Source organism: Mandrillus leucophaeus, unplaced genomic scaffold (genome assembly GCF_000951045.1).
Source record: "Mandrillus leucophaeus isolate KB7577 unplaced genomic scaffold, Mleu.le_1.0 Scaffold162, whole genome shotgun sequence".
Taxonomy (NCBI): Eukaryota; Metazoa; Chordata; class Mammalia; order Primates; family Cercopithecidae; genus Mandrillus; species Mandrillus leucophaeus.
Genome location: NW_012101610.1, coordinates 732,582 through 746,355, shown reverse-complemented (window position 1 = coordinate 746,355; position 13,774 = coordinate 732,582). Strand labels below are relative to the sequence as shown.

The following is a 13,774-nucleotide window of genomic DNA, read 5'->3' as shown; positions in this document are numbered from 1 at the left end:
TGGTGAGGTGTGCTCACAATGAGGTTTCTTCTAAAAGAAAGTTATTTGTCTACTTTCTTCTGCTAGGAAAGCAGTTGCCGCTACAGACTGAATGCAGTTGGGCCATCCATGGGTTACTGGGTTAGGATTTTTGATAGGAAGGCTACTGGTTGGCAATGGTCCTGAGAGGTGAACCCAGCTGGACTTCTGGGTTGGGTGGGGACTTGGAGAACTTTTGTGTCTAAAGGATTTTGTGTCTAAAGGATTGTAAGTGCACCAATTAGTGCTCTGTGTCTAGCTAAAGGATTGTAAATGCACCAATCAGCACTCTATAAAATGGACAAATCAGTGCTCTGTAAAATGGACCAATCAGCAGGATGTGGGCAGGGCCAAATAAGGGAATAAAAGCTACCAGAGCCAGCCAGGCAACCCACTCAGGTCCCCTTCCATGCTGTGGAAGCTTTGGGCTTTCGCTCTTCACAGTAAATCTTACTGCTGCTCACTCTTTGGGTTCACACTACCTTTATAAGCTGTAACACTCACCACGAGGGTCTGTGGCTTCATTCCTGAAGTCAGTGAGACCATGAACCCACCAGGAGGAACAAACAACTCCAGATGCGCCACCTTTAAGAGCTGTAACACTCACTGCAAAGGTCTGCAGCTTCACTCCTGAAGTCCTCAAGACCACAAACCCACTGGAAGGAAGAAACTCTGGACACTTCTGAACATCTGAAGGAACAAACTCCAGACACACCATCTTTAAGAGCTGTAACACTCACTGCAAGGGTCCGCAGCTTCATTCTTGAAGTCAGCAAGACCAAGAACCCACTGGAAGAAATAAATTCCAGACACGTTTTGGTGACTACGATACTACGATAGGTGCTCACCTATCACCAAGTGGTGAGCACCATTGAACCCCTTTTACTTGCTATTCTGTCCTATATTTCTTTAGAATTTGGGGGCTAAATATCAGGCACCTGCCAGCCAGTTAAAAGCAACTGGCATGGCTGCTGGACTAAAGACACAGGTGTCAGGCTTTCTGGGAAAGGGCTCTCTAACAACCCCCAACTCTTCGGAGTTGGGAACGTTAGTTTGCCTGGAACCAGCTTCCACTTTTCCTGTACTTCTGGGCTGAGCCAAGTGTCGACAGAGAGGAAAGCTATTCAGCTCCGGGGTTCCAACAACAGGTTGGTTGACCCTGGGGCCATGAGCAGAACTCTCAAAGTCATGTGCTTTTGGACTACACCCTTGTTTACACTGACAACAAGGTAGTATTGGAGTGTTATAGGGTCACAGAGAAGACCTTCAATTATCAATTATAGGTCTTAAATTTATCCTGGTTTTAAAGGAATAGGGTACACTGCTTTTTCTTTAATTACTCTTATATCTCTTTCTCTTTCTCTCCTTTGTAGGTGGATTTTGGAAATACAGTGGAAGGATGTTCACTCGTTGCCCCCATTTCCACTATAGGAATATGTGCCTCCCTTTAACTTACTCAATTCGTTTTCATCCTGATCTGTTATGTTGTCATAGACCCAGTTCCAGTTGTTAAAGAACTGGGTTATCAGTTCTAAGGCCCTGGACAAGGATCCAAGGCTTGGAGATTGTATTGCAGTGGGGTTAAGCTGGGTAGAAATTGGAGAGGAGAAATCTTAAAAGGAAAGGTGGTCCAATTAGCTATATTCTGTCCTCCCTGCTGGATTATAGTTATAGGAAATTGCCATGCTTCAAGGTCTCCCTTGGCTCTAGCCTTTTGAATAGAATTTTGTATAGCACCACCAATTGCTCCAGGTTTTAATGTTGCAACTACAGGAGCAGTAAGTGTTGTAGCTACTTCATCTTCTCACCCATTAAGAGGAGAGAGAGGAGGTGGCCCTTCACTTAATTCAGCAGGTGGAGCCGATGGGCTAGTAAAACATACTTTTTTCAGTTTCTCTTTCTTTTCTTTAATTTCCTCCATTTCCTGTTCCTCACATTCAGAATCTGAGGTTAGTTTTTTACACTTGTCCTCCTCTTCCTCATCTGAATCTGCCTTATCATCTGTTTGAAATGATTCAAGAGCTGCTTTTATTAGCACCTACAATGACTAAACCGAGACTGGAATTTTTGCTCCATCTTTATATATTTTTTAAAAATCTCTGCCAATTCTCTCCCATTCATCCAACTCCATAGTCCCTCGTTCTGGGAACCATGGACAAAACTGCTTTACTGCACTAAAGAGTGATAACAAATTCTGAGTACTGACTTTCACTCCCCCTCTTTGTAATAAATGCCTTGAGAAATTTAAATAGGCAGAATGTCTGCTTTCACTTTGTCCCATTGTTACACTGGTTCTTCTGAGCCCTCAGCTTTCCTGCCGAGTTTCTTTTAGACGTCCTTGGGTGTCCTTTGATGATGCGTCCTCCTATTTCACGTGCTCTAGCATTTCTTCACCAGGGTCTTCATTGCCCCATGTTGGGCAGCCAGGAATGTTGGGGTGATCAGGCCCAACACCAGGTTGTGGGGGCAACGAAGTCCGACAGTGTCAAAGGACTGAGAAAAAGACAGTTTGAGAAGTAAAGTGGGACCAGGGGGCCATTGTGACTGTGGAGGCTGTGAAGGCCCCAAGCCCTGGGAGCCCATGCTATTTAGTGGTAATCCAACAAAGAAACAGGTGGTGAGAATGTGGAAGTCAAAGGGCAGGTGCATGATCTACAGTTGTGATGGTTTAGAATTTATAAGGAATATGCTTTGCTACTTGAGATAATGGGAATACAATCAATCTAGGAGCCTAGGAAGGCTAGAAGCAAGGAGCCAGCAAGTCTAGACACATTCCAGAGGACATTATGTCAGACATGCAAGTCCTGCCTCTGCTTTCTTCCCAACATTCAGCTTTTTCCCAACAGAAAGAGGGCAGGGCATTGCTGCATTAATAGATATTCTCTACAGATGTACCTTTTCCCCCATAAAAGATGGCTTTGCAAGGGCACCTCTATTTGCTAGCCAAGTGGCAGCCATTTCAAAATATGTCAAAGAAATATATTTTGGGGTAAAATATTTTAATTTTTTCTGTTCACATCAGCCTTTTCTCTTTTTTTCTGAAATTTCTTCTGTCAGGGCTGTTCTCTGTAACACTTCTCTCTGTCTCTTTCCCTACACTCAGCTCAATCTGCTCTGATGTCCTGAGCAATTCATTTCCAACCCCTAACATGCATTCCCCATTCAGAAATACAAAAGCCCTTTAGTTAGCACAGTGTAGGCTCCATAAAAGAATATATGGTTCTATTATCACCCTAGCATGTCCTTAAGATCTCATCCTTTACCCCATTATGATTATAAAAATGTCCTTCTTAGCTATACAGAATGCTTCCCCAAGATGAGTTCTGATAAACACACAGTTCTCCCTCTTGTTACACTAATATTCAAATTTAATCCAAACATTCCAAATTGAACACAATAGCCTCACCACCACCCAACCCCTCGCTGCCAGAATAGTTCACAGGGACTGCAGGAAGTGAGTGACGTCCATTTGGCGATGGTCATCTGTAAAATGACCAAAAGGCAAATAAGAAAGTGAGGAACTAGAAGGATGAATGATCTGAGTGACAGACCTAAGAGCTCTGAATGCACAGAGCTGGGGTGGCTCACCAATGCCTGGCACCCTGTCTTCCTCTAAGTATCAGGTTCCCTGCCCTGGAGCACTGCTGTACTGGTGGGGAGGTCCTGTGGCCCAAGGATCAGGAGGAGTGGAAAAGACGGACAGGCCTTCTGCTCTACAACGTCTATGGGCAGTCAGAAACGGTAGGTGGTGCAAACCAGGAAGTATCTGAGACAGGTCTCAATTAATTTAAAAGTTTATTTTGCCAAGGTTAAGGACCGTGCCTGGGAAACAGGTTTGTGCCTTTCTCCAAAGATGATTTTGAGGGCTTCAATATTTAAAGGGGAAAGGGCAGATATTGGAGGAAAAAGAAGAAATTTTTTAAAGGTGTGAGTAGATATGAGGCAAATGGTTGCATTCTTGGGAGTCTTTGATCAGCTCTTTACATGTGAGAGAAGGGTAGAGGAAGAGTCACTTGTGCATTCACCTAGATCAGTGAATCTGCATTTTTACATAAGATAAACATAAGTCAGAGAAAGCAACTGGGTATGCATTTGTCTCAGGAGAGCAGAGGGATGATTTTGAGTTCTGTTCTTTGTCCGATACCTGTGAAGTTGAGCTATCAATGTCAGGGTGAAATTTAACAGAACTGTTTTACAGTAATGATCTTTGGGGCCCACAAGGAATTTCTTAGTGGGAAAATTGCAGGGGAGGCATGTGGTTTTGTTTTGTTTTTTATCTTTTTAGCTCTTATTTAGGAATAAAATGGGAGGCAGTTTCAACTGATGCAGTTCCCAACTTGAGTTTTCCCTTTGACTTAGTGATTTTGGGGTCCTGGGATTCGTTTTCCTTTCAAAGTGGACAGGTCCCTTCTAGATAGTCATGATATGCTCAGCGACTGAGCGCAGCACATGTGCTGAATTATGCCACATGTGCGGGACACAGCCCCATCGCATGCACAGCACTGTTTGATGCCAACCGGAGGCTCTAGAGTTCTAAGCTAATTTGTCCCAAATCTATCTGCAGAAAGAAAATGTACAACTCATCATCTTACCACGGGACCAATGTGCTGAAAACTCTTGGACAAAACCTTAAAAAGGTGTCTAAGGCTGTTTTAACTAACACTGTCCCTGTGGTCATCAGCTCAGAGGAGCCCCAGAAGGTGGGTGGGATAGGAGACTCACTCCAGCAACATGGAGACCACCTCCTCCAGCAAGTACTGTCAGCTCCACTAACCCTCGCTAGGGCTGCAAAGGCAAGTGGAAGCTGGCTCCAAAAGTTCATTGCTTGGTGTTCAGGAGGACAACTCACAGGTTTAACTGTGCAATACTAGCAGGGTGGATAAGGGAGCAGATACTTTCTGTATATACCAAACACATATACACACAAACAGTGTCATTCCAGAGTATCACTGAGCTGCCAGGTGGGTGGGACATTTAGAGTATTATGCGTGTCTGGAAGTTCAAGAACCTCATCAGTTACAGCGTGGGTGAGCATCTCTTCCAACACATTTGCAATCCATTTCCAATGTTGGACAGAGCCACTTTCCCCCTCTGCCTCCATTATCCCTCTAGCACATAGAGGATGACTGCTATCCCAGGCCCTGTGCAAAATTATTATTTTGGTGCCAACTCACATACTCAACTGACATTATTTTGCAAAAAAGTATAATAGCAATAGTTAATTTGTCTGCTTCCAGACCTGAAAAATGGTGACACTTTGGGCCTATGTTTGAATGACTCACGGGTCATATTTGGACAAGGAGGATGGTGGGCCAGGACAACACACTACATCCATGACTCCAATATTTGCAGCACTAGATGGTGCTTAATTTCTCAAAACACTTGCACATCTGTTCACTCATGTGTGCAACGTTTTTCACATGCCTACAGTGTGAGCAGTGATGTGGCAGTGGGCAAAGATCTTCCTATCCCAGGAGCACAGACCTGGGTCCAAGTCTCAGCTCTGCCAATTATAGCTTTAAGACCATCAGGATACTATGTATGCTTTCTCACCTCAGCTCCCCCACCTTTAAATGGAGATTATAGTGCCAATCTTAACAGATTGTGATAAGGTATATAAAAAGAAGTATATAATGCTCTGGCTGGTGTCTAACCTGTAGTATATGCTCACATTGCAGCTGCTGTGGTCCTTGCTATTTTTGATGGGTATTATTCCAGATGTTGGAAGCTCAGGGATGAATAGGGCAATCTCTATTCTTGGGATGCTCATTATCTACTGAAGGAAACAGACAAGCAAAAATAATTATAATGCCCTGTGGGCTGCAATGGAAGTATGGGAGAAATGCTTCAGAAAGAGAATCTTTCCCTTGACTCCTCTTGGAGCTTGAGTAATAGCCAGTAGTCATCATTCATTGAACACATGGTGTGTGCCTTGTATTATGCAGAATTTTCCATATGCTTACAAGCACTCTGGGAGGTAAGTGTTATCATTATTGCCCTTTGACGGAGGAGATCAAGAGGAGATCAAGAGGGATTAATTGGCATGCAGTTAGTGTGTGGTGGAGTCAAGATTCAAACCCTCATTGGTCTGAATGTAAAGCATGCAGCTATAGAAATAAATATATTTGTGAGAACAATAAAGGAGGAATCAAGTTCATCAGGAAGACAGATGAAGATAGGGCAGTGCTAACAGAGAGAACAGCACAAGCAATCCAGACAACCTCCACACACACTGAGGCATCCTGCAGGGTGAGATTCACAGGCCTCTTCCTACAGGTCACTGATGACAAAGGCAACATCCTGCCACCCAGCACAGAAGGAAAAGTTGGCATCAGGATCAGTCAAGAAGTTGTGGCAGAATCCCTATCACTACTTAACAGCCGCACGTAAATGTTTGTTACATAGACTAGTGGCCTTCCCATAGCAAACTGACACATGCCTGTTCAATGGTGGGCATGCCCCACATTATACGCCCACAGCCAGGGGAATACCCTGTTTCCTCTTTCTTTGCTTCCCCATTGGATTCTGTAGACTCTGCACTTAGTACAGAGCCAGACCACACTGGTTGCAGAAAATGACTGTGGAATAGAGTTGGGTCAATACCTTGAGCCTAGACCCGGGCCTTCCAGCTTCCCTACAAGGGTTCTTTGTGCAGCATCCATTGAGCGGAATACTACATCTCTGAGCAGGGGATGCTGTGTATGATTCTGGCTGCTTTGTGATCAGCCTGACCTCTCTGATCAACCCCAATCTTCTTTCTTTTGTGAACAGGGAATAATTTGTGCCACCCTCCGGGAAATGAAGATCAAGCCGGGTTTCCTGGGGAAGGCCAGTCCACCCTACGACGTCCAGGTCTGGTCCTAAGGGCATTGGCAGGGAGCAGTTAGGGCTCAGTGGGGGTTGGACAATTTGACACCAGGTGACAACACCAGCCACACTTCTCTGCCCCAGTCATCCTTCCTCCTGTCTTCTCATTTTTCCCTTCAGTTTCCTATGGAGGTCTCAGTTGAAAACTGCATTATTGTAGGCATGAACACCACTCACCCTAGCAGCTAGGGCATCACACATAGTGGGTAGGAAAGAATACCTAGAAGCTGCACTGGCAGCCCTCTCTAGCAACTGGTGCTTTTCATTCTTCTTGATCAGTGTTTTCCAACTTGAAGACACATTGGTGACATCTACTAACCCATAAAACATAGACCCTTGGCTTGAGTTTCACATTTGCGTATTTTAAAGGCTTTTGACAGTTTTATTCCATTTTCTGATGTTTCTTCCATTATTTTATCCACACTGGTGTTCCATGCGTAAGCCAGACAGTGCTTGGGTGGGACAGAAGGGCTGGGGTCTCCTGCAGGGTACGATTCACAGGCCTCTTGCTACAGGTCATTGATGACAAGGGCAGCATCCTGCCACCCAACACAGAAGGAAACATTGGCATCAGAATCAAACCTGCCAGGCCTGTAACCCTCTTCATGTGCTATGAGGTAATGACCCCCCATCTGCCACCATCATGATCCCAAGGATCCCGACAGGGAGCTCTGCATCGTGAGGCTTCTTCAAGTCTTCTTTAATTTGCTCCAACTCAATGAAATGAATGAGTTTTCATTCAACTCGAAGCTCGCAGTGCATTTCCCCAACCTTTCCTGTCCTAGCCCACCTGGGACTTTTGGGCTGACGGAGTAGAATGAAGACTGGCTTCAGAACCATCAGGCTTCCGTTCCAATGATCTACTGTAGTCAAGAATATAGGCTTTGACTGGATTCAAATAATATCATCTCACTTACCAACAACATAGTGTAAACAAATCACTTATCCTCACTGAGCCTCCAGGGAACTCTATTATCCAATTTACAGAGAGAAAAGCTGTAGATAAAAAGCATCACACTTCCTCTGCACATCAAATACATAGTAGGTTTAGTATTTTAAAAAATTAGTAACCCAGAGATTGTAGAAAACTGAGATGGATTATAAGGAAACCTGCTGAAAGTCCTGATCAAATAAGCAATGGCCCTCCCAGGATAGGAATGGCCACAAAGAGGAAAATCTTAGCTTCCAATATTGGCCATGGAAGGATGACCAGACCCTGAAATTGATTTCAGACTTCATCTCCTTTCTCCAAAGACACTTCACTGGCAGCTGTCCTGGTGTCACTGCCATCCTCACACTGTGGTTTCAAGGCAGCGATGGTTCCTTTGTGATACTGTTGACCAAAGGGGAACATATAGGCCTTAATTAGCCTTAATTCTCAGCAGCATAACTTAAAGGTTGGATAAAAGAAAAATTAGGCCAGGCGGGATGGCTCACGCTTGTAATCCCAGCACTTTGGGAGGCCTAGGTGGGTGGATCACAAGGTCAGGAGTTCAAGACCAGCCTAGGTGACACAGTGAAACCCCATCTCTACTAAAAATACAAAAGATTAGCTAGGCATGGTGGTACGCACCTGTACTCCCAGTTACTTGGGAGGCTGAGGCAGGAGAATCACTTGAACCTGGGAGGCAGAGGTTGCAGTGAGTCAAGATTGCACCACTGCACTCCAGCCTGAGCGACAGAGCTAGACACCATAAAGAAAGAAAGAAAAAGAAAGAAAGAAAGAGGAAGAAAAATTAAACATAGGGTAACACATATATATTATACAATGTCCAGGCAACTTTGAGAACCACAGATATATATCTGCATATTACAATCATTCCAGGAGATTTTTTTAAATAGTAGTACTTGAATCCAACCAGAGATTATGGTTGAACTGAAATGAAGATAATCCAAAGCAATATTTAGAGGAAAAAAAAAAAAAAAAACAAGGTCTTGCTCTGTCACCCGAGATGGAGTGCAGGAGTATGATTAAAGTTCACAGTAGCCTGGACCTCCTGAACTCAAGTGATATTCCCAGCTCAGCCTCCCAATTAGCTGGGACCACGGGCAGGTACCACTATGTCCAGTTAATTTTTTGATTTTTTGTAGAGATAAGGTCTCACTATGTTGCCCAGACTAGTTTCAAACTCCTGGGCACAAGTAAACCCCCTGCCTCAGCCTCCCAAAGTTCTGGGATTACAAGCATGAGCTATTGCACCCAACTAGTTTTTTTTTTTTTGATTGAGCATGACATATTTTATTTTCCAAAGGTGTCCTAACATATACCCACACCTACATGTCCATGAAATGTTAGGGTTCCTCCATTGAGACTTCTTTGGGTTTTTATCCCTTGTTATTTATATAAAAGTATTACAGAATTACCATGAGACCCAACAATTCTACTTCTAAGGCTATATACTCCCAAGAAGTGGAAGCAGGAACTTGAACAGATATTTTATTTTTTACTTTATATTTTATTTACGTAAAATATAACATAAAATTACTCTTTTCACCATTTTTGAGTGTACAATTCAGTAGTATCAAATAAAGTCACAGTGTTGTACAGCCGTCACGATTACCCATCTTCAGAAAATGTTTACCATCCTAAACAGAAATTCTGCTCAATAAACAGCATCTCACTGCCCCAGTCTCCAGTATGTGATAACCTCTAACCTACTTTTTAAAATATATGAATTTGCCTATTTTAGGTTCCTCATATAAGTGAAATTATACATCATTTGCCCTTTTGCGTCTGGCTTATTTCACTTAGCAATAACGTTTTCAAGTTTCATCTATGTCTTAGCATGTAACAAAATATCATTCCCCTATAAGTCTGAATAAAAGTCCACTGTATGTATACAATACATTTTGTGTAACCAGTCGTCTCCTAATGGGCATTTTGGTTATTTCCATATTTTGCTTATTGAGAGTATTGCTGCTATGAACGCTATTGTTTAAGTATCTGTTCAAGTTCCTTCTTCCATTTCTTGGGAGTATAGACCTAGATGTGGAATTGCTGGGTTCCACGGTAATTCTATGCTGAACTTTCTGAAAAAAATTACCAAATCACTTTCACAATGGCTCCACCATTTTACATTCCCACTAGAAAATTTTTTATCCATTTTGAGTTAACTTTTGTATGTGTTGTAAGGTAACTTCATTATTTTGCAAGTGGACATTGAAGTTTCCCAACACTATTTGTTGACGACTGACTTTTCTCCATGGACTGGTTTTGGCACGTATACTTAAATCAATTGACGATATATGGGAGAGTTTCTTTCAGGACTCTCTATTCTATTGCAATGGTCTGTCTATCTTTATGCCAATACCACACAGTTTTTATTACTGTAGTTTTGTAGTAAGTTTTGAGATCAGTGTGAGTTTTCCAACTTTATTATCCTTTTTTAAAATTTTTTATTTACTTATTTTTTTGAGACCAGATTATGAGACTGGCTAATTTTGTATTTTTAGTAGAGACAGGTTTCTCCATATTGCCCAGGCTGGTCTTGAACTCCTGGCCTCCAGCAATTCACCTGCCTTAGGCTTCCCAAAGTGCTGGAATTATAGATGTGAGTCACCACGCCTGGCCTTTATTCACCTTTTTAAAGATTGTTTTGACTGTTTGGGGTCCTTTGAGATTCTCTACGCATTTTAGGATAGGTATTTCTAGTTCTGCAACAACAACAAAAAAGCCATTGGGATTTTGGTAGGAATTGTGTTGAATCTGTAGATAGCTTTAGGCAGTATTGTCATCCAATATTAAGTCTCCAATAAATGAGTATCATATGTCTTTTCATTTGCTTATCTGTTCTTTAATTTTCTGTAGCAACGTTTTGTAGTTTTCAGGGTACAAGTCTTTTGCCTCCCTGATTAAATTTATTACTAGCACTACTGTCTTGTATTCTTTTTGGTGCTACTGTAAATAGAATTGCTTTCTTAGTTTCCTTTTTGGAGTTTTAATTTTTAGTGCACAGAAACACAGTTGAGTTTTTGTGTGTGTATGGATTCTGTTTTTTACAACTTTACTGAATTTATTTATTAGCTTTAACCTTTTTTTTGAGTGTGTAAAATTCTTAGGGTTTTCTATATATGGTCATGCCATCTGCATACAGAGATAATTTTACTTCATCTTTCCAATTCAGATGCCTCTTATTTCTCTTTCTTGCCTAATTGATTTGGCTAGAACTTCCAGGACTATGTAGAACAGAAGTGGTGAAAGCAGGCATCCTTGTGTTTTTGGTCTTAGAAAATCTTTCCAATTTTCACCATTGAGAATAATATTAGCTGCCGATTTTTTATACGTGGCCTCATCATGTTGAGGAAGTTTCCTCGTTTATTTAGTGTTTTTACCATGAAAGGGTATTGAGTTTTCTCAAGTGCTTTCTCTGTCTCAATTGAGAGAAAACCATGTGGTTATTTTCTTTTCATCCTATTAATGTAGTTTATTATATTTGTTGAGTTTTGTATGTTGAAACAGGAATAAATCCCACTTGGTCATGATGTATAATCCTTTTAATATGTTTCTGGATTTGGTTCGCTAGTGTTTTGCTGAAATTTTTGCATCAGTATTCATAAGAGTTATTGGTCTGTAGTTTTCTTCTCTTGCAGTGTTTGTCTGGCTTTGGTGTCAGGGTAATGCTGGCCTCATAGATTTACTTATAAAATTTTTCCTTTTCTTTAATTTTTTAAAAGAGTTGGAAGAGGATTGGTCTTAATTCTTCTTTAAATACTTGTCAGAACTCATCAGTGAAGCCATCTGGCCTAGGCCTTTTCTCTGTTGGAGGGTTTTGTTTACTAATTTTACCTCCTTATGAGTTACAGATGTATTCAGAGTTCTATTTCTTTGTGATTCATGTTTTTGGTAGATTGTGTGTTTCCAGCAGTTTTTCCATTTTATCTAGGTTATCAAACCTTTTAGCATACAATTGTTCATAGTATTCTCTTATAATTCTTTTCATTTCTGTAAAACATTAGTAATTTTAATCTTCACTTTTTTATTAATCAATCTAGCTGAAGACTTGTCATCTCTTCAAAAGAAATAACTTTTGATTAAGTTTTCTTTGTTGTTTTTCTATTTGCCATTTTATTTATATGAACTCTAATCTTTATTTCCTGCTTCTGCTGTGGTTGGGTTTAGTTTGTTGTCCTTGTTCTGGTTCCTTAAAGTGTAAGGTTTTCGGTTTGAGATCTTCTTTTTTAACATGTGTGCTAAAGACTGAATGTTTGTGTCTCCCCCAAATTCATATGTTGAAATCCTAACCCCCAATGTAATATTTGGAGATGATTATATCACGAGCATGGAGTCCTCATGAATGGTGTTAGTTCCCTTTTTATTTTTTATTTTAGTAGTTTTGGTGGTACAAGTGGTTGTTGGCTACATAGATAAGTTCTTTAGTGGTGATTTCTGAAATTTTAGTGCATCCATCACCTGAACAGTGTGGTCTTTTATCCCTCACCCCCCTGCCAACCTTCCCCTCTAGTCCCCAAAGTCCATTATATCATTCTTTGCCTTTGTGCCTTCATAGTTTAGCTCCCACTTACAAGTGAGAACATACGATATTTTGTTTTCCATTCTTGAGTTACTTCACTTAGAATAATGGCCTCCAGTTCCTTCCAAGTTGCCACAAAAGACATTATTTCACCGCTTTTCGTGGCTGAGTAGTATCCCATGTTGTATATATACAACATTTTCTGTATCCACTCGTTGGTTGATGGGCACTTTGGTTGGTTCCATATCTTTGCAATTGCAAATTGTGCTATAAACATGCATGTGCATGTGTCTTTTTCATATAATGACTTTTTCTTTGGGTAGATACCCAATAGTGGGATTGCTGGATTGAATGGTAGTTCTCCCTTTAGTTCTTAAAGGAATCTCTATACTGTTTTCCATAGCAGCTATACTAATTTACGTTCCCACCAGCAGTGTTAAAGTGTTCCCACAACCATGCCAAAATCTATTGTTTTCTGATTTTTCAACTATGGCAATTTTTGCAGGAGTAAGGTGATATCTCATTGTGATTTTAACTTGCATTTCCTTGATGATTAGTGATATTAGTGCTCTTTAAAAAGCAACTTCGGTAGGGTTCTCCAGAAGAGTCCCATTCTCCATGTGAGGCCACATCAAGAAGACAGCTGTCTATAAACCCTCACCGGACACCAAGTTCGTTGGTGACTTGATCTTGGATTCCCAGCCTCCAGAGCTCTAAGAGATAATATCTATTGTTTATAACCCACCCAGTGTATGGCATTTTGTTATAGCAGCCTGAATAGGCTAAGACAGTATATGTGTAAATTACCTTCTTAGCACTGTGTTTGCTACAATCTATAAGTTTTAATATGTTGTGTTTTTTATTTCATTTGTCTCAAGATAATTTCTAAATTTCCTTGTGGTGTCTTCTTTTTTAGTTAAGAGTATGTTGTTTGATTTTTCAAACATTGGAAAAATTTGTGATTTTTTAAAAGTTTTCCTTCTGTTAATTCCTTTCATGTGACTTGATAAGATGCTTTGTATAATTTCTGTCTTTTAAAGTTAGTTAATACTTATCTTCTGGTCCATCCTTGAGAATGTTCCATGTGCACTTCAGAGAAATGTGTGTTATCCTGCCATTGGATGGAGTTTCCTGTATATGTCTGCTAGGTCCAATTAATTTATGGTGTTGTTCAAGTCCTCTATTCTCTGATTGATCTTCTGTCTGGTTTTTCTGCTCATTATTGAAAGTGGTATATTAAATTCTCCAGCTATTGCTGTAGAACTGGACACTTCTTTAAATTCTGTCAATGTTTGCTTCATGCATTTTGGGGCTCTGAAGTTTATTGCCTATATGTTTATGATTATCGTATCTTCTTGGTGAATTGATCCTTCCATTAATATATAGTATCATTTTTTATCTTTTGCAATTGTTTTTGA

At 40.9% G+C, this 13,774-nt stretch overlaps 1 protein-coding gene across 2 annotated transcripts in view; it reads left to right on the top strand.

Annotated features, from left to right (window-relative positions):
- ACSM1 (acyl-CoA synthetase medium-chain family member 1) overlaps positions 1–13,774 on the top strand; it is a 57,821-nt gene that overhangs the window by 36,928 nt on the left and 7,119 nt on the right. For both annotated transcript variants that reach the window (XM_011976062.1, XM_011976063.1), the window contains 3 exons: positions 3,636–3,759; positions 6,790–6,870; positions 7,401–7,502. In XM_011976062.1, coding sequence (XP_011831452.1) covers positions 3,636–3,759; positions 6,790–6,870; positions 7,401–7,502 — 307 coding nt within the window. The remainder of the gene's footprint in view (positions 1–3,635; positions 3,760–6,789; positions 6,871–7,400; positions 7,503–13,774) is intronic.